Genomic DNA, 25,559 nt, shown 5'->3' on the forward strand with positions numbered 1-25,559 from the left:
GGACAAGAGACATTTATCAACAGATGAGTTTATCACATCCATTCCACATACCATCAAGTATACAAAATCTGTTCTAAATTAAAGGAAGACTGATTGTACATTCAAAGTGTATTATTTTAGGCTTACAGTTACTGCGGTTTCAGTGGTGCCGTTCCCAAAATTTCTTTTTTTCATGTACTTTCATCTGCATTCATTTCTTAATCCTATGCTGCCTATTAAGGGGCCTCTGACTCATACATCAGTATATTCATGTCTGCAGGCAGGCCCCTCAGGCCAAGTCCCTAATTCTGTAAATGAACGTTCTCATGACTGGGTCAAGCTCAAAAATGTTCTCTTCCTAGAGTTACACACAGTACTATTAGGCAGGTGGTTTAAACTAGTGCACTGCCAGAATAATGCCAGTGTTTAATAACAGGCACAGATCCACTACAAAGAGGATTCAAATCAGATATTGAAATAAGAGCTTAATGTGTCTGGTGAGCAGTACATTATCTTACTGATAAATATGATGCATTGTGATCTTGACTGACAAAACCACAGAACAAGAAATCACCTTACTGAATAAAGTATGATCCACCTGCACACTTTGTATAATGCGACATTGCTGAAATATAATATCTAGCACTTGAGATTTTGACACCTTCATCAAATGTGATCCTAACATGTCCCGAGAAGCCTGTGTGTAAGCAGAGGCTCTGTTGTTTAGGGATCATTCTTCAGGACTGTGATGGCTTGCTCTGATGGTGTCTCAGCAGGGTGTGGAGACACCTGAGGAGGTATATCTCTTTGCCAACTAGACTGCTGGATTATAACAGCTCTTTGTTTCCAGAAAGCAATAGTCAGGCCTGGGCAGCTCCAAAAGCCTACATTTTTCTAAAAATACAGGTCTTGAATGGGATTATCTTTACATAAATCTTTAAACACACAGTTTGATGGAGAACTGTAGAGACCAGAATCATGTCTGGACAAAAGTCTGGTGTGCCTGTTCCTGTTTAAAAGAGGCTGGGTCTATACTATTCAAAACTTATAAATGGAAGTACACAAGACAATGTGGTGGCAGATTTTTTCGGAAGGAGCAGGACAAAAAAACAGAGTGAATATGGAACACAGGGAGCATGTGGAGCATTCTCCACAGTACATCTTCACAGCTGTGAAGCCTGTGGAATGTAGAGAATGATGATATCTGATCTATAGTCAGTGATATCTACAGTGCATCCATCACAATTAACACCACACTGTGAAATGTCCCTGTTATTGTTCTGCTTGGCAGTGCTAGAAATAAACTGTTTACACAAAGAGACAGAAAAACGTCTCAGTGATGGTGCCTAGGACTCACTGACTGAAAAAAGGTCACTTTGTGCCTTTGCACAGCACTGGGTTTGTAGAAGTGATAAAGCAACGCCTTGGTTAAATCACCTCAGAATAAGCACATTGCAAACAACAACAAAACACACAATGCCCTGGTTTAGAACTTCAGTATAATGTTTTGTAGATGATAGGGAATTTGTTATAGTAAAGAAATAACTAACAAAAAGGACTAGAGAGTACAAGAACTCTAGTGCGTGTTGGTGGACAGAGAGGACTGCGGAATAAAATAATAAAACGTAGTGTTTGAACTAATATTGCAATCTACAGAAATTAATAAGCAACCAGCCTGTGTGGTCTGACCCATGCCTATATTATGTTTTTGTCTACAGCTGTGGTGAAATATATTAATAACTGATTAACTATTTGTAGATCTGAACATCTTTTCACAGACAAAATAAAAATCCTTTCATTTACATTACTGACATGAAAGGAAAATCACACGTCTCTGCCCAAATAGGAACAGAAAATACTTAGATATTAAAAGAAAATTATTCTATCTGCTGTACTAATAGAAAAATATTTAATATTGACAGCACATCCTGCATTTTTATTATAGCATGACCTGTCTGTCTTTAAATTTGAACCAAGCAACAGTTCGATGAACCAAAGGAATCAAAATCCCTACTTGTTTTCTACTTATGGGACAAACATTTGCAAATTCACATGTCAAGTTTTCCTCTACCAGAAACTACTGTTATGGGAATAATTCAAAGAGGACCAACAAGATGACAAACAAAAATCTGCTGGTAAAACCAGTCATGTAGAAACCAAAACACATATTTGCCACGCCATTCTCAGCTTCCTGATATTATCTAATATTATTTTCAAACCATGTGTAGAAACCTGTTTGTTTCTTTCCATGACAATTCTGCCATTTCCATTCAGAGGCTCTTATATGCAGATTCAAAATTTTCCTAACAATTTGCATATGAATAAGTGGATGGAAACTAGAGTAAGAGATGGAGAATAGATGTCTGAGGAGAGACTAACCTGTGCCTGGGGCGGTTTCCACCGCATGTTTTTAAGAGGTGCAGGCGTGAAGCCGGATGTGCCTGCTGGCCTCTTCTTCAGCAGCAGCACCACTCCTTTAGGGTCCTCCCTTAGCTTACCCACCAGGTTCTTCAGCTGCCAGCCCACCTACAGCAGGAAACACACAAAGACTTACAGCCCTGCCTAGGAGCCTGAATGCATCAGAGAGGACGGTTGGAAATCTGAGGTTGTGGTGCGAGCAGGGAGACACTTACCACTGTCTGCTGGTTCACTTGGATCACCTCATCACCTGCATGGATCTTGCGAGACAAATCTGCAGGAGACTAGAAGCAAAACATTTGAAGCAAAAGAAGAACACATCATAATCTGATACATGTATTCACAGTTGCAGATGAAGTGCACACTTTATTTTATGAACTTTCACCTTGATATTCCTGCCAAAGCATGCCTGATCCCCAAATCCTGTTTTCTCATGAACATAATTTGTCTATCATGTGACTGTTACTAATATGTACAAGAAAAAAGAGAAAATGTTGGCAATAAGAAAAAAAAAATATTGCTTGGGAAGATGCAGACAAAGTGCAGAGAAAAGATACGTGTGGAATTCCACCAGGAATCATGACACGTTGGTGAAATTGCAAATAGTTCTGTAACAAATGAATCCAAACAATCGTTTTTGGTACGGATTGCAAATCATTTTTATATAAGCAATATTTTAGTGTTTACATTTTGTCTTTACAGTTTTACTCAAGATGGGTCAGGGATCTGTGGCATATGACAGTATATGAATTTGAGTTCCTTTTGGTTGTCATTGGTTTGTTTCTCATTTCTGCTCTTGCAACAAGTCTATAAAGGGGTTTATACTACAAGATTCAATAGCAAAATTAAACATGCACAAAAAATATCCAAACCTCTGCACTCAGTCAGAGTTTGAGGAAAATACATCACTGAACTGTTCACACTACAGGAGCGGTCGCGGCAGGAGCTCACAGTGGCACAAATTGTCTTATCTTGAAGCTTAATGTGCTTCATTGTTAAGCAAGTGTGATTTCCCAACACATGAAATGTTATGCTTTGATAAGGTTGTTGCTACATGCTGTAGTGAAACAGCCCTAAGCCTACTCAGGTCAGCTGTATTGAGATATGAACAGTCAAAATGGAAATATTAAAATCCATACTTTCCCCCTTTTCACATTTTAAGCAGACTTTAAAAGGCTGGAACATTAACTGCAAAATGGCAAGCATTTTAGTTAAGGAAAGCCAATAATCTGCAAACTATATACTAGTAACTATCAAAACATGAATGGTTCTTCCAGGCTGGCACACGTAGGTTTTGTGAAATTACTCATATGTACGCTTGAATTGAAAAACAGACAACACAGAGATTACCATTACCGTAAAGAAGGCTAAAATTTGATATGTTCACAGTAAACAAGTGTGTGATTGAGCAACACAGCCTGAGGAATGTCAGTATGATTCATTAACTGTAATTAGTCATAGGATGATTAAAGGTGGATGATTCATTACACAGACGTGGGAGAGTTTTGAGAGAAGCTGCAGATTGTGACAATGACTGAAGTTGTGAGAAATTTGTCTTCTATCTCTGCCTAAAGGAACTATGGTTATATTAGTATGCTAATACATTCCCCATTAACATGGACTCTGCCACCCACAGAGAGGGGGAGGTTTTCTCACACCCCATCATTATCTTACCCCTCCCTCTCTTCTGTTTGGCACATGCCAACAAATGGCTGCATACAACATCGGTGTTGCCATACCGACAGGATTTGGAGAGAAATAATAAAACTGAAAAAGACCCAAACCCCCAAAAAAATGGAAACATATATATATATATATATATATATATATATATATATATATATATATATATATATATGCACATGTAATTAAATAAGCATGGTTCTATTAAACTTAAAATTGAATTTGCAAAGAAATAGGGAAATAAAGAAGCAGAACCATTTAAATGATTAAGGTTGTTATGGAAAAATGCAAATAATGAGCAACCAAATTCCACTTATTAGAGCCATTATCAAATCCATGTCTGTGCTCCTGTTGTGAAACTTGTATCTTAATAGAAATTGCTTAAATATTTAGTAATTTGTACATTTGTATATACTATGTTGACAATACAACATATTTATAGTCCAGCATTTTAAAAACCTAATCTTAATCTACAAGCTTTCAACTTCAATTATTACAATCTAAAGTTTCTTTATGACCTCTTTCTATGTTCTGGGTTTAGATAACAGTGTGTGCAATGCATGTCCAACAAAACTCAAAAGCTGACAAACAGTAAAAGCTCTGTCTACTTTCAACATGCTGATGCAACACACTGTGTCAGGAAGGCTAAATATACACCAGCCCCAGCATCAGATGGCATCTCAGAGGAGAATCATAGTCTTACTTGTTCAGTAGTGCCAGTGATGACATGAAGCCCGTCGTAGGTGGATTTTATGTACATTCCCTGAGGAGAGAGAGAGAGAGACAGAGAGAGACAGAGAGAGAGAGAGAGATAGGGAAACAGAAAGAGACAGAACTGACATGAAGGCAATGTAGAATATATAAATCCTGAAAGCTAAACAGGATGCTTGAGAAACTTGGTATACTTTATTTGCCAGCCAGAAATACAACAATTGTGACAGACAGAAATCGTGTCTGCTAAGGTCATATAAGAGCTTTAAGTGGGGGATGTGAACAATTTTCACATTTGTCTAACACAAAAACAGGAGGGCGATAAGTACTCACCAGGCCTTCCCCTGGCTTGATGTTGGTCAGCTGCACTTCCTCCAGGCATGTCAGCTGGCTCATTAGAGGATCGGAGGTTGTTCTCACAGTCTGGTCACAGATAACATTTAGCACCTTGGACTGCAAAACGACAGGAGAACAGTGTTTAGCAGCAATGTGATAGCAGAATCTTGGCACATTAGAAACATAGAGAAGAATCAGTCTCAAGGAGAGAAGAAATTCACAGAGAAGTTGTGACTTCTATTGATCTTGGATGATGCCATTGTGAAATATTTTGCTCAGTTTACGGCATTTGATCAAGGTTAGAAAGATCCAAAAGTATACTGATAAAAGGCAAAAAGTTGCTAATGTGCTAACTTCCTGGACTGTCTGGTAATGCCCCCATGCATACAGACGAGACATAACATACATAACATTATCAGTACATGCTTTTTAAGTTTATCTATTTTGTTTTATTTATGAGCTAAACAGCTCTGCAATTCTTACATTACCTCTACCATTTAAACAGGAACAAAGACACAGACAGACACACAGACACAGTAGGTCTGGTGAATGTACAAGACTGAACCTGGCATACTAGGAAACTGTGATGAAACTGGCACTTGTCATAGGGGACAGCAAAATATTCCAGCACTTCAAAGCTATCCAACCCTTGCATAACTGAATAGAATATTTAATGTGGGGGCGTCTAAAGTTATTAGTGGAAGGAAATAGTTGTCGGAAGGCCAAAAGGAGTGGGGTTGTTAGAGTTCAGCATAAAAAGGATGAAGTTTAGCAACAGGGGAAGTAGGTATAGTGAATGTCATTAACAGGAAGCAGTGATAGACGGCGAGGGCCTCTGACACAAACAGTGGTATTTAAACAGGAACTCACAGAGACTCAGCAGAGGACTATGCAGCTTTCATTACAATAACAATTCTGGTTTACTTTATAAATATTAATTAGACTGTACTGTTTCAGAAAAAGCATGATGCCCTGTTCTCTGTGTTTTATAAATAATATTGTATTTTGTAATTATACATTAGTACATAAAAATAATAACATGGTATGCACCAACTATGTGAACACATAAGTGAAGTTCAAATACTTACAACGCCCAGAATCTTCTCCTCCATGTCATAAACAGAGCAATCCTTCAGAGAGAAAGAAGAAAGTGTTAAAGTCTGAGTATATCTAAGCTAAGTAATAACCAGGAAATCAGGGTCAGTGTAGTGTTTATATAATTAGCAATCCAGATATAGCAGTGGAAGATGAGCGCCAGCCACAAATAAACAGCTTTGACTCGTGAATTACATAGTCATGTCAGCTGTAAGACAACATAATTACATAAGACGTGAAGGACAACTACACTGTGAAGAAAATAGAACAGACTGGCATGCAGTAAATCATTTTCAGAGAAGGGCAGACATCTGCAGGAATCTTCAGCCTAATATAATGTTCTAAGTGCATTTCTAAATAGAACCAACCACACTTAAATAATCCATGATAAAAAGGAAAGTGAATGTCTCTGTGTTTATGATGCATATGCTGAAAACTTTGAATGTAGCCTTTACAACTTTTGGCTCACAGCTGAGACAACATAGCAGAGGCTGAGGACAGTTAACTTGACCCCCCATAGACAGTAAGACCTCCTCTGTTTAACAGAAGAATGCCTTTAGTGGCATATGTCCATATGTCCAATGAGCACCTGTCTGTCAGCTGATAGCCACACACACACACACACACACACTCCAACCACAGAGTAATGATGGTCACATGGTGAAATTGTACCACAATCATGATTCAGTACACCAAGCCAACAGTACATCTGTTTCATGTGAGAGGTATTTGAAACTGTTTTGTGCTAAATATATAACACAGTAGTACTAGTGATATTTAAATATTTTTTTCCTTTCAAAACCAAACCTATTCAATACCTAAAATAATAATATGAGGTTTAGGAAAGAATGTAAGCATGAGATGCAAAGTTCATAATGTTTTTTTTTCATAACCACAAAGAGATGAAATGTTATTCATACTATTTCTAAAATTCTCCAGAACAGTTCAGAATGACTTTCCATATATCAGTATACACATACTCAGTTTCTCTCTCTGTTTATCTTATATCGGCTGCCAAATTTCACAGATGAAAATATTTGCTTCCTAATTGTGGGCACCAGTCCAAAGATCAGACGTGGACACACAGAAGTAACTGAATTATAGATGCCATCAGACAACAGCTGATAGAGATCAGATGCCTCTCGTCAGCTTCTGATATGAAACTGGAGAGGCTTTATCCATGACTGCAATGAGGAATCAGAGAAATCTGTGCTGGCACAACAACTGAACATTAAACCATTTTACGCTTCTTCTTCGCATCACCCCATACTTTACAGAAACACATTAGTTGAATATTAGATGATTTTTTTGGTTTAGGGAAAATACAAGCCGTCTTGTTTTCGGTCATGGGAGATGAGGTAGGGCCGGGTCTTTTAATGTGTGCTTCATGCCTATTATCCGTTAAATGACCATGCAACCTAATGAATTCTTCCCACCCTATATATCTCTTGACTGGGCTATAGAGTCCTAGCAGGGGTTTGCTTTAACATGGTCCTCTCATGACCTGCAAACCATATACAATTTACACATCTACAGTACATTTACTCCATTACAGCACTATTTTAAACACACTAATCTGGCAAACAGGGAAATACTGAAAAGTAAGATTAAAAGTAAGGCATAATAGTTAATTATAGTAATAAGCATTAAGGGATTTTACTTCATGTGATTGGTGCAATGGTCTTAAGAGATTAAAAAAGGATTCTTATAAATTGAGATGCAGATAAATAGAGAAAATTAGTTTAGAAAATATTAGTTGGTTCACTATACATTCATAACCGAGGAACATCAAGCAATATTTTAGTTACATTTCTGGATTATGGATATGTGGCATGTTAAAGAATATATCAATTAAACAGTGGCAATGGTTTTGGATCAAATTTAAAGCTTCTGATCTGATTTATTTCAACCTGTGATCATGTCTGGTGTTGAGAGATCCTAATTAAATCCTGCATATCAACACAAGACACAACTTGTCTTAAACCACACCACTGCTGCACAACAGAAACAAGCTTAGTGATGCACAGCTGTTCTATTAATCACTAAAATCTTTTTATTCATCATTAGACTTTTGCAATTCCTATATAATTTTTATTCAGAATAGACCACCAATCCTGTACAAGGTCTTTTAGTTGCTCTAAAGCCAGCGTTTAGACAGGATCAACCCAAAGGATTTTTTTTGGAACGGCAATGTAACCTGTTTCACTTCAGGTCAGAGAAAATCAGTTTAACCTTTCCCCTCTGCTATCCATTCTGAGAATCACAGAGTTTAACCAACTTCACTTAAAGCGGGACTACTGTCACCTTTCAAACAATAGTAGAGCCAAGCTCCCAACAACACACAGAAATAGTATACTATGAGTAGGGCAATCTTTCTAAACCAGGATGCAATTACACTTATAAAAAATATTTTGTCACTTTATGATAACCATAAATAAAGCATTTGCTTGGGAAGACATCCACTTGCTGATACAGTAAACACAAGGGGTGTTTATCAAAGTGGAACATACAATGAAGTACAATGAAGACACAGAGTGACGCCACCCAACTTGAAGCCAAGACACAGCCACATGGTATGTTAAAGACATTTCACACAGGCTAATAGTGTGCACCAATGTATTGCTGAAATCTAAAAGGCATGTCAGGGAGCAGGAGAGAACAAACGCAGACCTGTTGGACCGTGGTGGTCAATTCCAGGCACAGCTGAATGATCTTGTTCTTGGTACTGGTGAAGTCACTGATCCCAGTCAGTGGGGTTCTGTGATTGTGAAAAAGCAACAGATGAGACACTTTATCAAACAGCATGCATGCACACATGCACACACACACACCATATGTATCACTGCACTGAAAAGGACATTAATCTTAAAACAGAACAGCAGAGCAGATCTTCTTCTCTTTCACATTGTTCCATGTACTCCTAACAGTCAACCACAACTACCCTGTCACATAATCTCCTAATCAACCTAATCTGTTAGTTAGAGGTTTTGCAACAATGGTAAACAATTGTAAAAAATCAATCTTTGCTTTATGACTATCATAATTTCTTTAAATTTCTAGACTATCATTTGGTATCAGCTTTTTGAATTTAACTCAGACTTCATAATAACTAATCTGTAACAAACACTAAAAATATCGTAATAAAGCTGTGAAGACATGTTTGAATGTTATAATACAGTGAATTCACTGTATTATAACATCACAGAATGCAGTTCCCAGTTTTCATTATTATGATGATTAATAACATTAATGTTGTTGTTCTTTCAAGTGCTTTCTTTTGGGGTCACCACAGTGGATCATTTGGTCCGCATGTTTCGAATTTGGCACAGGTTTTCACGCCGGATGCCCTTCCTGACACAACCCTCCCATTTTACCCGGGCTTGGGACCGGCACTGAGAGTTAAGTGAGATTTCAGTGGCTGGGTTAACCCCCTGCCCGGGAATCGAACCTGGCCATGGCAATGACAGCACAGGATCCTGCCACTGGACCACGAGGAGTATTGTTAACATTAATAATAATCACTAATTACTTATCAATCTCTAGTCTCAATTTAAATGACCAGTTACAGCTTTCTCATTCATTTATAGTTATAGCATTACAGCAATTATTTGAAAAAGTACTATGGTGCTATGATTTAAAGGCTCAAACATGTTAAGTGGTGTCAAAATATATTGATTTTGTTCAAATGTTAATACAGCGACAGGTGATTAACACATCTACTTTCCAATCCATATCTAATATTAAATCAATATAAAGATGTTTTATGGGGATGCTCGCTGTTTCACATGAGACACTGTCTAGAGGAAGACCTGCAGAAACAACCCAGACTGTATCTAGTTTCATATGTCCTTGAGTTTTCCTGTGAAAAAAGAAATCTCAGTAACTCAAGACCTGCTCCTGCTGTGTCTGCTGGAGATCACTCGAGGAGATGCAAATCTTTCATATGTCCTTACATACTATTAATATATAATTCAGATAATGACATCTACATTATAACAAGAAACAGGCTTGCAACATAAAAACTGTGCATATGGTATATTCTGAGTTTTATTCTGAAAAACTCTCTAGCAGGTCTTGGATGTTATATCTCATTATACCTATCCAGCCATGTGAGAAGGCTTTTTGCTGCACCGATCAGGTCCACCACGGAGGTGAGGAACTCATTGGGGGGTTTGTGAGAGGTGTTGCCCTCGTAGATAGGAATCTTCCTGCGCTCTGATGTACTGATGTGCAGATTGTTGGATGCTGCTCTCATTCTCATCACCAGGTTTTTCAAGTTATCCGTTTCCACACCATAATTCTGCAGTGGAGATACAAAAACAATACAAAGAACATGAATGTACAGTAACAAAATTTTAAATGATCATTATTTATAATGTGAACTGTGTATTGGTCAACACTGTTCTGTAAACTCTACTGTGTTGTATTGTACTGTCTGTCATGCATTATCTTGCACCATTTGTGCACATTTACCTTATGTTGTACTGTTTTAGTTACTTAGTTTCTGTGTTGTTTTATGTAGCACCATGGTCCTGGAGGAACGTTGTTTCATTTCACTGTGTACTGTACCAGCTATATATGGTTGAAATGACCATAAAAGCTTCTTGGCTTGACTAATGTCACTTGTTGATGAACAGTTTATAAAAAATTATTATTTATAAGAATGGCAATACAGGGTTGGGTTTTATCAAAGAACCCATTCTCCTGATTTGAACAAGTTTCGGGTAAACAGACAAATTACTAATGCTATAAGCTGGATTGACTGTCATTTAAATAGTTATGATAAAACAAGCATAATCAGGAGTTCAAGCTGATAAAATAAGCTTTTTGCTGTGTTTAGAACAGCATTACCCTATTTAGAGCCCAAGGATTTCTGGCAAACATTGTGTTGCTGAATTTAGATCCTAAACCTGGCAGTCGACGCTGCTCTTTTAACAGGCCTCGGAAAGAATGAGTGCTGAACATGTGAACCGGTGCACTGGGAGACTCGAGGGGGTGCCTCCTGTCTGCAAAAACCTCAGCTTGCAAAAACCGCTGCACCACAGCCAGACCCTGTGGTTTAATGATATAACTGAGGGAGAACAGTCTGTTTCTAGCCCACCACAAGCAGCCTTAACCTGCAAAATATCCTCACAGCTTCTTTCACCATCAATACTGTGAAACAGATAATAGATATTCTAACTCTTCCTATAATCTAGCCCTGTAATGCTTACTCAGATACATATGGATGCTGTACATCAATGAAATGCACAGCTTTTCCTATTTAAAATGGTAACTGGAGCCATCTAGATCAAAGACCCATATGCACATATAGTCTGGACTTAACCATTTTTCTAACTGCTGGTGATGGGAACCCCAGAGTCCTGTTTTGGCAAAAGAAACAGACCCCACACTCAGCTTTCACATTACTGCACTAATTATAAGCAGGTTCAGAGAGATTTTCTCACAGATGTTCTAAAGACTCAATATCATTATGCTGTAGGGCGATGAAGCAGACAGTCCAAAGAACTCCAGCATGTTCCACTCTTCCACTTCTAAGGGAACCAAACCTTTCAGGGCAAGAAGGTTGTAAAAGGTGGTAATAGCTACAAGGACAAATGGTTTGAAATACATCCTCTGACCAAATGGAGCAACACTTTAACAAGGTTTTGGGTAAAAGGAAAAGCCTTCGGTTAACTTAGCTGGTGGGATTTACACAGAACCTGGATGAGATGGGGTTCCTAATTGTTCGCATTCTTAAATCAGGTTAAGAAACCTGAGCATGGACACTTTAATACTGCATTTCCATTGGATGGCGCAGCACAATATCTGAATTTTAGAATAAAGGTAATAATAAAATTTCTAGGACTTTTTTAAGGATTATTTTCGAAATCTGCTTGCAAGACAGAGATTGGTTAAAGTGTTCTGATGAGAAGGTTATGTGTCCAAGCCTCAGCATTGCTTCAATAGTGGCATATAAAGGCCAACCCTGCCCACTGACCCAAGCTTACCGTCAAGCTAGAACACATGATGAAAAAACTTCCCTGAAAATTTAGCTGAAAATGCATATGGTGCTTTTATATTTATAGATAACCTGACTGATGTAGTATTTAATTTTAGCTTTTGCATATCAGGTAATATTTATCATTAGTTATCACTCAGTAACCTCCAGAGAATCTCCCACTTTCATGGTAGTGTTATGTAATTGTAGTGATATCCAAACCCAGGATTATATGTGGTTACATTTGTTCCTGAACGGTGCTTTGCCGGGCCGATAAGTGGAAAAACGCTATAAGTTGTAGCATCTGTTTCCTGTGTTGTTTGAGAATCTCCATTTCCCCAATGTATGGAGACTTCTGGGACTCCCTGTAGTATGATTTGTCAGGGGAGAATTCTGGAGTGCTGGTAATGCTAGCTGTAGATCTTTCCACTGCATGTAGCTGGCTGGATCATCTTTAATATCTATTCCAGAGCTCTGAGACAATAGAACACACTTTCCATCAATGGGGCTGCCATAGCTTGAGGGAAAAATAAAGTGGTATAAGGTTTCAGCACAAGCTCTGCAAAAGCTATATTATAGTCCCAGTCCAATTCTCTGACATGTAAATGTGCAGGGTTTAATGGTTTTCACATTTGTATACAGTGAAACCTGAGCAGAGCAATTATAATACAGTATACACCAGGTGTATATTGTAAAAGCATACTTAGGATCTGTACCTAATGGCCCTCAGGCTCACACACAAATATGATTATACCATGATCAAGCAACATACCAATATTCATAACAATTTGCAATGATGATCCTCCCCACTTCTTTGTAGCAAGGTGTGAGGTTAGTCAAATACACTTATTTAGAAAGGTGTTGACATTCACCTCCGTAAAATACCCTCTGAAACATTTAAGCTAGCTCCTTCCCAAGTGCCCATGAGACAAATTTCACTGAAGCCGTCCTCAAATATTCTACTTTATGAAGGGGGCAACTGTACCTCCTACATTTCCCACAGCACCAGTGGCCTGCTGAGCTGCTTCCTTCCCATGTAGACAGAAGGAGGAAAGTTCAAACAAAGTTTCCTCACATGTAATTTACAGAACTCCACATCTTCTCCTTCACATTGTAAAAAAGAAGTATGAGATTTATCCAAGATAACAACTCTTATAGAGAAGACCAAATCAACCCAAGCTAAATTTATGAAGTAGATCAAAAGATCATTTGGGGCCTTGTGGAAATTTGTGGTCTGTGGATGGACACGGTCTGGGCTCAATTACACCATCCATAAGGTGAGGGGTCCTGGACACTGGGATGTATCATTCAGTTAATAGAGTATAACATAAGCATCAATCAAGTGCTTCATTTGCTGTAGCTAAAGTTTTTCCATGTGTTTAAACCACCTGATGATACTGCATCAATTATTTACCCGATGGGAAACCAGCTGGGACACCGCTCACATCTGAAACTTTATTTCTAAGCCTAGACAATTATCAGTATAACAAATGCTCATATCTATATAAAAGTATAAAAAAAAATCATATTATAATTCAGTATTTCTACCAGTGAATCTGTACTATGCATTTATAAACATCATGAAGTCGTCTTTTTAAACAGCATTATACAAGCTATGCACCACACTTATTCCCAGCCTCTAGCACTACTCTACTGGACCCACCATCTCTCAGGGCAGACATGCATCAAGGCTCTCCTGTGTCCTGGCACCCTGGTGATGAAATGAACTTTTCCTTGACATCCAGATGAACAGTTGAGCCACCATCTGTCCTCAAACAAAAACTAAATCCCTACCTCTTCACCAAGCACTTCAATTAGCATTTGGCTATTTTACTAATGTTTTTTTTTATGAAGACCTCCCTAACAAGGATTTTAGACTGGTGGAATTCTTAGTCCCTGAAAGAGCAAAAAACATGGGGATGTTTTTCAGCAGAGACTACAAAGCACTTGTTGCTCTGGATAAGGCCAAATAACTGCAAATGTAATGTAAATGATATTATGAATCCTCCTTGATTATCACATGAATGGCAGCCATGTTTGTAGAGAACAAAAACTGATTCAGTGTTTTAGATCTCATGCAAACTGAAGAGGGCTTCAGAAAACTATTCAGTGGAGAGTCTCTAGCAGCATAAGAATCCCACTAAAACCTCTAAATGATCAAAGTCTAGAGCTTAAAACTGCTTTTTTATGATGCAGGAAGTGGTAAAATGTAAAGCAATTCCATCTGCCCAAACAGAGGTTGACAGTGTTGCAGAGCACAGCTTGAAACTATTTCGTTTATCTCCCCACCCACCTTTAGCCTACCTCTACCTAACTTTCCCTTCTACACGTTCATTTAAGACAGTTCTGTTCGTTGTAAATCTTGTTCATGTAATTACACTATTAAGATGAACTGCTGAGCATGCAAAAACACATCTCCAGCTAAAAGCTTGTTACACGCTTTACCCATTAAACTATAGATGTGACAGTTGTTCTCTCCAAGTTACCTCTAAGTAACTAATCCCTAACCCCACATTGTGCTATATTCATGTTTGTCCACCTGTGTACACATAAAGAGCACAAAAGCATGACATCAATATAATATCATTGTCTTTTTTCTGAGCAACATTTCATAAAACATCTGCAAATATCACATGATCTTTGCGCTTTTCATTTTAGCTTTTTTTTTTTTTTTAGCTTTTTCCCTGTCCTTACACTTACACACTTAATCCTTGCCCACAGGACAGGCTGGACTTTCAAACCAATCCTGATTTGTAAGTCCAAATATATAACTTATTGAGCAATATATCTGTTGGACCTTATAGTAACGGCATTATAATTTCCAGAGCAAGATTTTTTAGATCGAACAGTTCGAAGAAAAACATCTCGTGACACAACACAATCAGTTTGGCGTTGTTTTGCTTTCTGGCTCTACACTCTGATTTATGGTTCCTTCCAAACAGGCTTCTGAAAAGTGCTGAGGAGGCAAAGTATAAATCAGGCTTAACTTGTTAGACTTAAAATTGAGCATAAAAACATGCTAACATTACAAACACACAAAAAACATGGGTGATATCGAGAAAGAGTACAAGTTACCTATGTACTATACCTTACCTCAGTTTAATTCATTTGTGTGGAAAACTGTATATTCATACAGAATTGCATGAAATTCTTTTCTTGGGAAAATTTGATGGAATTTCATTCATCCAACCATTGTCTGTAGCACTTATCCTGCCTGGAGCCTATCCGAGGGGACTCAGGGCACAAGGCAAGTGCCTACCCGTTGCAGGGCACAATCACAATAACAATCACGCACACACACACACACACACGTTCATCGATCATGGACAATTTAGAAATTACAATCAGCCTATAACGGATGTCTTTGGACTGGGGGAGGAAACCCTTGAAGCACAGGTAGAACATGCAAACTCCACACACACACACACCGGGTAGAGGTGGGAATTCAACCCCCAACCACAGATGTGTGATGCAAATGAATTCTTCTATTCAATCTCTATGACTGAGATCTACCACTAATTCTAATTGTATAAGTGGTGTAGGATTGATCACAGTTTCTCAGATATTCACATTTGAACCCTGATGGCTGATAAACTAATGTCAGTGATGCAAAATCAAGATCTGCCACAACGCTGAGGCTCAGAGATATGATACTCTGACTACTCTACATCTATGGAACATGACAAACAACATATGAAATGCTGATAGGTTCATTTATCCAGAGGGTTTATGAGCCTAAGGCAATTTTCCTCGCATTTTGTTCCAAAGTAGGGTTGGACATTTTCATAAAAAGCGATTATTATTCAAGGAATTATTTGAATAATAACAATAATAAATTTGGAAAATAACGTATGATAAAAAAAGCTTTTACCTGTGTGTGTGTTTGTGGGCACATTTCCGCATTGTGCTAGATGATGTCAAGTCCACAGACACTTAAAATTCACTACAGCTGGCACACACTGTTACATTCCACTTTTACACTTGATTTAATTCCATCCTTGTTAGACAGCAAGATAACTTAGGTTTAATTAGCTGAACCAGCAAACTAGCAAAATTGCTTTGCGCAAGCCAAGCCACAGTATAACTGATTTTCCATTCAAAGCTCAACAACCGAGACAAACTGCTGTACGAGAAGTGTCTCAATTTGTACGAGCGTGGAGGACAAATTGTTTTTCATTTCACAGCATCTTTTATTTCGTTTACTCATTTTCTGTGACATACTGCTAGCATGTAGCTTTATAGCTGAAACACAGACGAATGGTGCAGTGCCTTCAAATAAAGTTACATCTGCTAAATCTTACATACAGAGAGTGTGTCTTGATGGCAAACAGTTCTGGTGCTAACTTTTAATTAATAGTCAGAATTGTTTCAATAAGTTTTCAAATGTTATGCCATATTAGGAGTTATTTAGTAGTTAGAATATTCCTGAATGTGGAATTTAAAAGTCACTTCTCTGCAATGGTTTCTTTATATATATACCCAAAAGCACACATGAGCAATAAGGACCAGATTAAATATTAGAGTGGGTAAGTCTACAGTATTACAGCCATGCCTCTAGTACTGACCAGAGCACATAGCAGGTCCACCGCTTCCAGAATCAGCTCCTGGTGACCGATGCGAGACACCCCAAGTTCTTCCAGATCCTGGTGCGAGATCTTCAGCAGCTGCTCTCCACTGATCTTCTCTCTCTCAAAGTTGGCAACATATTGCTGGAGACTGTCATCAAGACCTTGACAATGTAGAATAAATGAAAACAACATGAATGTAAGCTGTAAAAACAATATGTAACAATATGTTATATATTCATCATTTTGTGTAAACTTGAGGCTGTTGTGTGTGAGATTTCCACGAGATTAGCAGTTTCTGAAATACAAAAAAACAACCCTTCAACCCTTCTGTTTGGTACCATGCCACAGTTAAAGGCATAGAGACCACTTTTTTGTCATTCTGATGTTAGATAAGAACATTACCTGAAGCTCTTTACCTTTATGCGCATGATTTTTTAATTGCACTGCTGCCACATCATTGGCTGATTAGATAAATGCATGAATGCACAGTTGAACAGATGTTCCTAATAAAGCTGAACAATATATATATGTGCATTATTTCTTCATTGTGCATAAACAAGTAGCAGACTGCTGCTTTTCTCTAGAAGCGTGAATTCCAGTATTTGCTCTGCTGTCACTCAGAGAGAACAGGTGTGAGATGGAGCTCCCTGATAAAGCCATTATGAACACCACACACTTTCCAACTGCCTGTGTGTGTGCGTTTACATGGGCTGATTAAACAATATGTAACTCTTTACTTAATAAAGAACGGTCAACGGTACTTTATTACTGTATTATTACAACATTACTGTATTAGGGTCAACTGTAAATGTCATGATGCACACTTTTAATCCAAAAAGACAATATTAACAGACTACAATTATACAGGCTACCATAGGTTACATTTTGTAAAAATTTCATAGTAAAATTAGGGAACTTTTATAGGGAAATTTAATATTATCATTACACACATGAGGACGTTCAACAGTTTCACTCTTTATAGCTAGCAACACAAGTTTGGATGATGCCTTCACAGAATGTAAAAGCTCACTGAAACCGAGCTGTTTAACTTGCACAGGAACTTGCATTCAATTCCAAAACCAATTGGCTGCCTGTGCAACAACACACTCCTACGCCAAGCGACATACACAACACACTTACTGAGCCGTTCCACCAGTGTGTCAGTGAAGGATGGCTCAAAGGGGTGATGGAGGAGGGGTTTGCCCCAGTCAAAGGCTGTACAGAGAGGGCCAGCTGCAGAGCACTGGCCCCATGCCCTGCTAACGCTCAATGGCCTGTCAGCCCAGACACAACAACACAGCTCATCATTCAACACCACATCCATCTCAGTCCAGCTTTGGAAATGCAACACAAAGCACCTTCCTAACTGCCATATATGGGAAAGCCTCAATTATTTATGTATGTAATGTATGTACCGTGGTCCTTGCAACGAGATATTGTTTGATATTAATTCGTTTTAAAATTTTAGAATCGAATGTTAATTTCTACAACATTAAAAAGCATGTATAATTATTAAAGAAAATGAAAACTGAAGCGGAAATGGGACCCCCAATGTGAGCCTCGATCCGTTCAGTGATGAACTTCGGAGTTAAAGCTCATTAGGATAAGATGCATTTTATTTCAAAGTTCAGTTCCTAGTGTGAGAGAGCAGCTCGGGGTGAATGCACTGCACCCTGCACAAACCCACTGACACAAGCTGTGCAAACTGGAATCCACTGAACCGAGAGAGGAAAGTGTCTCCTTTTTGAATCCGATACTAGTAAAAGTGTATTTCCTGGAGAGTGATGCTATTTTTCAACAGATCTTTTCAGAGCCCGTTGATGAGAGGAATAGGAGAGAGAGGCGCTGGAATGTGTTAAAGTGATTACAGGGCTTGATCCAGTGCTTTACGAGGAGTTTTCCATCATTACAGTGAGATGTTGCATCGCAACACTAGAATTAATGGCTCTCACATGGCTCACTAATGAAAGCCCTTCACTGCTGCTCAATTGACTCTGCAGTATTTGCCACTGGCCTGATAGAGGAAAAATAAAATCTTTTAAAAAAATAAAACATCTTCGATCATAATAAAGCAAATCAGGACTCTTTTGGCACGAATTAAACAGATTCGTTCACCGTTAAAGAATCTGGAATTGAGGATTAGTTTATTACTGGGAGAAGATCTGAGATCAAATAGCATCCTTCCCACCTGCTTGGCCCATAAGGCAAAAAAAAAAACAAGAATCACTGAATTTAGTGAGAATAATAGGTAGGTTAGCTCCTCTAGTCAAAACACTTATGAAACGGTGACGCTCCCACCATAAACACACTGTGTGTGTGTGTGTGTGTGTGTGTGTGTGTGAGAGAGAGATAGAGAGAGATTTATTGTGAGGTGAACACAATAAAGATAGATAGAATGTCAGTGTAGTGTGAAGTGAACAAAAGGGACAAGTGAAGCATCTTCAAAAAGGGAAGCAGCCAGAAGCATTTCACTGCAGTTGTCTAAGGCATAAAACACCTTGGGACACTGTTGTAGGTAAATAATCAACGACAGGTAAAGAATCAACGGACTTGATTATTTTCCCATAACAGCACATGCCCTCAAGCGTTTTATCCCTCTTACACCACAGATATTTGCTAAGGCTTATTAAAGTTAATTAAATTAATTAAAGTTCGTTACATTGTACTTTTAATCCATTGATAATTACATTTAATGTGAAGCCTCCACAAAATATTAATGCATATGATCACATACATCATAGCAGCTATAAACAGCAGCTATATCACCACCCTCTTTTTTCTCTCTTGAAGTTAATCAAAGAAAACAAGGCAGCTTTTCTCTGTACTGTACTGATGATTCTGCTGTGAAAGAAAACTTTAGCTTGGACTGTTACAAACCACTGACACTTTCACTATTAGGTAAAAACCACTCTCTTTATTTTCACAACATATTAATGTGTTGTTATTGCATGCTGCCATTAAAACAAACTGGGTCTCATGGCAGAAAAAAAAAATCATTCAACTGTAAACTCTACACCCTTTAGTGCATGATATCGTGTGACCTTAACATCTGTTCCAACAGGAAGCAGCACAAACCTCTCACTACCACTACCCCCCACCTGACCCTTGTACTATCTGGAATTAACACCCTCTAGCCCTCTTCTTTCTGCTGGAGTCCCTACTTGTAGCCGGGCTCTCAACCGTAGACAGGCCCTGTGAAAAAGGAAGAGCAGGCTTTGGTTCTCAGAGATTTGATTACACAAGAAAGAAAGCCTTCCACCTCTCATAGAATGAACAGCATCCCAGTGGGAGAATGAACCATTCTGACCTCCATTCAGACAGACACACACACACACACACCCTTCTCCTGTGCTGTGTGTATCTCACTCTCTCTCTCTCTCTCTCTCTCTCTCTCTTTCTCTCTCTCTCACACACACACACACCCTCCTCCTGTGCTGTTCATGGCCTCTATGGGAGAGGAGTGGAAAACACACAGTGTACAATAGAGGCTGCCACTGTTTCTCTCTCTTTTTTATTTAGACTTTGGGGCAAACCTGTGAGGATTGCAAGAATGTCTATTGTTCTCCAGAGATGTCCTGTTGTGAAAATTCCAGATTTCTACAATGGCATTCCCTTGGTGCACAACAAGCCTTGTAAAGGCTGTAAAAAAAACCCCCAAAAGAATCCTTTCAATGTGTTAAGCTTTAAAAGCCCAATGCATGATTTCACAAATTAAAAAACAACCCCTTGTGCAAGTACAGTACAGTTACATAAGAATAACCCACTGTCAGCTGATTAAGGATTTGTATCCCTTCAATGAAAAGTTGCGAATAAATTCAGTAATTTATAATAACTTTCATTTAAAAAATGACTCAAGTTGAACAAGTTTAACAGCTATATTACTAAAGCTCACAAACTAAGTTACCAATGAAGAGTGAGAGAGAGAGAGAGAGAGAGAGAGGACAAGCAATTTGTTACACAAAAAGAAACAAGAGAATGTCAAGAACCTGTTGCTCACTCTAAGCACAAACCAATGCAATGGTACGCAAATGATCAGTTAAAGAGTTATACCACCTTGGTGTGGCAATGCTGTAGGCTGGAAGACAGACAGGACTGATGGCCTAAAGGTGCTCAATCTGACCCACATGTTGCCTTGACATGTGACATATGCTGAAGGGGGAGGAGATGTTAGTGAGCAAAAAACACCACAGGGAAAAGAAACTGATCTGACAGGTTTGCTACAGCTCACATGCAACTTTTCCATCAGGCATGAAAGGATCAAGTGGTGGAAAGGAAGGATTAATCACGGGCCAATAAGCTGAGGCATGAAGATCCAGATCAGTTTTACACTATCATACTGCATACGCCTATCTGTTTTGACTTCAGTGATAAATGTTTCTTGACACACAGACACTAATCTATAAACATTATAAAAAAAAACCCCATACTACTAATGTGATAATGGGCAAGTCATTGCTTCTTTCGAAGTCTAGACACAGAATGTTTTAAGTCATAAGGTCTGCGCACTGAACTTGCTTAAACATAAACACTCTTCACTCACTACAGAACTTTAGCTCAGAAAACTAGCCGAAAGGTCGACTCACTGGAGCCTGAGCGTCTGACATTTTTACAGCCAATAAAAGCTATAATAAGACTTTCTCACTATTGATAAGTTTGAACAATGCAGTAAACACAGGATCATTACAGATGTGTAATGAGAGGTGGTTTGGAAATCAGGCACTCCCCAACTGACTTCTCCGACTCTCGTCTGCGCCACATCCCCAAAAGGCAAAACCACAATTACAGAGAAGTCTGAGACTATGAGGTGGGGACACCTAACTTGTACCACACTAGATTTAGCCTAGTGTTTACATACAACTTATAGAAAATGGTAGAAAACTTTTCTCACGCGTTAGGAATGCAGGTTTTCCTCAAACCATCAAAGGCCTTAATGGGGGAAAAAATAAAAAAACACAACCTCTAACCTCAAACCCAAACACAAAGGCTGATCTGGAATGTGCGATGGAACAGATCCAAATATACAAATCTAATTGGAGAAAACGTTAGACTGCTTGATATAAATTATTTGATATTTAAATAAGCTGTCAAATAACCAATAAAGCTGAATAAATGTATTTTAATCTGCCGTAATGCTTTTTAGCACCATTAGCAATGGAACCCTGTTTTTCAAGAACCAATAAGTTATGTTCCTCATAAGGAGTTTGCTGCAAATTGTATAAAACATTGGAATTTAAATATCTTGTTGTTTTTGCCTTTGAGAAAAACGTCTTTTATTCTGCAGGACATCAAAATTACATACTTGTGATGTGCAACGCATAATGTGGTTTAACATGCACCAATGCTGGTTATCAATGGTGCATATGAAAGCTTCATACCTTTGGCTTTACACTTTTAAATTGTCCTATTCTTGGTGGATAGACACATTCATTAGGCTCACTATAATAGTAACTAGTGTACAAAACCACATTCTGAAAGCTTAAGGAAAAGTCCCTACACTCAGCCGCAGGCAGTCACACTGCAGTGTGTACTGACAGAATGACCATGCTTTAATGATAAATAGAAGAGAGGAGGAGTCATATGGTATAAGAGATGCAGATAAAATCTGAAGAGGAAGGCAGATGGAAACTTCAAACCTTCAGAAATGGAGAGACGCGTTCATAAAAGAGGCATAATTAAAGAGAGTAAAAGAAGAAAAAAAAGGCACTGATTAGAAATATATATCTAAAGAAGCAATTGAATGACATAAAATATTCCGCTTCCTCATAAAGCTGAGATTTTTAAACATCTGGAGCATAAATGATTAAATGGGAGCTGAAGTCATGATAAAATAAGTTCTAAAGTAGACATGCTTGCTGTCATGTCTAAAGCACTGAAGAAGCAGCTCTCTTGTTGGTTCCATATGATGACAAAAAAAAAAAATCCAGCTCATAAGTCAAGATGAAAGACTGAGTGATTTGCATGTTTTTCCAAATCATGCAGTAAATATTGTGCTTGGGCACAATTCCATGGGAACGTGAGCCCCTGGCAAAGCTTTGATATCTTAATGTAGAGGCTAAACACATTGCACACAGGTGTAATGACTAACAGAGCTGATAAAACATGTTTTTGGGGGAGGGATGGGAGCGAGTCTGGGGCAGGGGGAATGGATAACTGAATAGTTGATTAGAAAACAAAACAACTGTCCAGTTTTAGTGAGTGTGTGCCATGATAGCCTCAGATTCCTGTTCCTGGCTGAGAGGAGTGGAGCCCGATGTGGTCTTCTGCTGCTGTAGCTAATCCACTTAAAGGTTTGATGTTTTGTGCATGGTGAAATGCTTTTCTGCTCACCATGTCTGCAAAGAGTGATTACTTGAGTTACCAGAGACTTCATGTCAACTGAAACTGATCGAATCGTGATCTCGCTCATCTCTCTTTTTTTTTTTTGCTTTTCACACCATTCTGAATAAAATCAGTAAATCAGCAGTTTCTGAAACACTCCCATCCATCCAGCCCATCCAATAGTAACAACCATGCCATGATTAAAGTCACAGAGATCACATTGATGATGTTAACATTTACTGAAGCTCTTGACAGTATCTGCATGATTTTATGCATTATGCTGCCACATGATTTAATTATTGCATAACTGCATAAAAGAGCAGGTGTACAGATGATCCTAATAAGGTAAGCGTAATTAATCATATAAAACAATTGTTGTTAAACTGTTGTTAAAAGAACCCCCTAATGCTTTCTTTTTATTATTTATCCATTGGGCTGCATTTTGTCCCCCATTTCTTGCATCCATACTCTGGCTCTAGCTTTCCATCTTGTCTTTTCAATATAATCTTTTTACATACCACTTTTAACACAGAGTTGCATAACAAACATATAAACCCAGGATATAAACTTAAATTCCATCTCTAATGAGCAGGCCAGAGGCAATGCTGGTATGGAAAAGCTATTCATTCTAGTTTATTTTGTTTAATTACAAAATTTGTTTTCAAGTTATCAACTGTTCACTGATAGAGATTTGAGAGCAAAACTCTGGGAATTGTAGCCCTAAGGTGGTAATTGAGTCACCATCCACTGATCTCTGCTGTTACTCACTGTTTTTACACATGTCCACACATACAGTACACCTCCGGCCACACTGCCTCTAGGAGACAACCTCCAAAACACATGCTGTGTCCCAATTCACTATCCATCCTAAATATTATCCAAGATCAGATTTTTGCATGTGGATCATGCATACTTTTTCAGCTAATACTGCCCACACCTCGTTGAATGAAGGAGAAGAAGGTAGTAAGGACGGATGTGTTTTCAAGTGTTGTGAATAAAAGTGGTGTAAAATAAATAAATCAAGAGGATGAAAAACTATAGTATAAGGAATAAAAGAAAAGCTGAAATGCAGCAAGACAACAAAGTTCTCTTCCTTTACATGACATGTACTTACAGTACTTACATATGTGGTTGATACACACAAAAAATATGTAATTCTTCACAAACATTACATACTTTTAGCGTATGGTATAAGTTAGTGATAAAATCTTATCATGAATGTATAAATGAACACACTGTGCCCATTTAACAAGCCTCATCCTGAAGACAGACATTAATACAGCCACTTATTCAATATCTCTGAGCCTTGTCATTTATGCTGAGGACAAAACAACATCATACAAAGAGTCCTCTTGCTTAAATAGACTGAGTGGCAACCAGTGGCAGGATTTCCCCCAGTGCTCTGGTGTGATGTGGTTAAGACTGTTTTGTATGTGCACGTGCTATACCACCCTTTCTCTGTTTACCTACATGCAGGTGCTGGTTGAGGGAGTTATTCAGCATTCTTTATTAAGAAAAAAAAAAAATTTCTTTATTAAGAAAAAAAAAAAGTACAACAATAGAACTAAGTCTTTACTTGTTTGTTGTGATGAAAAGCCAGATCACGAACATGCATTCAGAACAATACTGTAACTGAAATTTAGCTGAAGAAAAACATGGCATTGTTTCAGGATTTCATTAAGATGCTGGATATTTTTTGGATGCTTGGTTGGCTTAGATGTTATTCCAAATTACAAGAATTAACTGATGTCCAAAAAACCACCAGCCTTTTTTTTTTGGTAGTAGCAACAGTAGCAAATGGAAAGGAAAATCCCAAACTGCTGGTCAGTAAAGTACCCAGATTTTTATTATTTGGGAAATACAGGCAACTTTCCAATCACCGGCTTAGTAGAACAAAACAGCTGGGAGACGGATGATGAATCATCACAGTCTATTGTTTATTACCTGCTGTAAAACATTATTCTAGTAAGAATGTGATGTGAGATAATAGTTAATTGCTGGGCCACAGGGAAATCCCATCTCTACCGGGTGTTTTTCCCTGTCTTAGGTCAACTGCCTTACATCCCTTATGGATAAGAGACTTAACAACAACAACAATAATAATAATACGAACTGACGTTGAGTGCGGGGAGGAACACTCACAGGCATGACATACACAAGGTGAAAAAGCATTAAACCAGATTACATGCCTAAATGAAAAATTAAATCAGGCTAATCAGAGAGCAACTGGTAGAAAGTGCAGGCAAGTCTCAACATGTTCCAGACATAAATTTCCCACTTGCACCAGTTATGGAGACAAAGAGAGAGAGCAACCTTTGGTAACACAAAATTAAGAGGCATTTCCTTAACAAAACTACAGCCAAGATAATCCCTTTGGAATGAAATAACAAATGCTTGAGGAGATTTATATATAGTACACACACCAGTGGTTATTTGGCCTTTAATTTTAAATATGGACAAAAAGCCACAAG

At 38.3% G+C, this 25,559-nt stretch overlaps 1 protein-coding gene across 2 annotated transcripts in view; it reads right to left on the minus strand.

Annotated features, from left to right (window-relative positions):
• The window catches only part of LOC131359139 (connector enhancer of kinase suppressor of ras 3-like), a 44,871-nt gene that overhangs the window by 14,235 nt on the left and 5,077 nt on the right, over positions 1-25,559 (minus strand). For both annotated transcript variants that reach the window (XM_058398756.1, XM_058398755.1), the window contains exons 2-9: positions 16,768-16,931; positions 10,320-10,522; positions 8,893-8,980; positions 6,216-6,257; positions 5,125-5,244; positions 4,784-4,843; positions 2,613-2,681; positions 2,359-2,505 (exon numbers count right to left, since the gene is read on the minus strand). In XM_058398756.1, coding sequence (XP_058254739.1) covers positions 2,359-2,505; positions 2,613-2,681; positions 4,784-4,843; positions 5,125-5,244; positions 6,216-6,257; positions 8,893-8,980; positions 10,320-10,522; positions 16,768-16,931 — 893 coding nt within the window. The remainder of the gene's footprint in view (positions 1-2,358; positions 2,506-2,612; positions 2,682-4,783; positions 4,844-5,124; positions 5,245-6,215; positions 6,258-8,892; positions 8,981-10,319; positions 10,523-16,767; positions 16,932-25,559) is intronic.

This window comes from Hemibagrus wyckioides, linkage group LG09 (genome assembly GCF_019097595.1).
Source record: "Hemibagrus wyckioides isolate EC202008001 linkage group LG09, SWU_Hwy_1.0, whole genome shotgun sequence".
Taxonomy (NCBI): Eukaryota; Metazoa; Chordata; class Actinopteri; order Siluriformes; family Bagridae; genus Hemibagrus; species Hemibagrus wyckioides.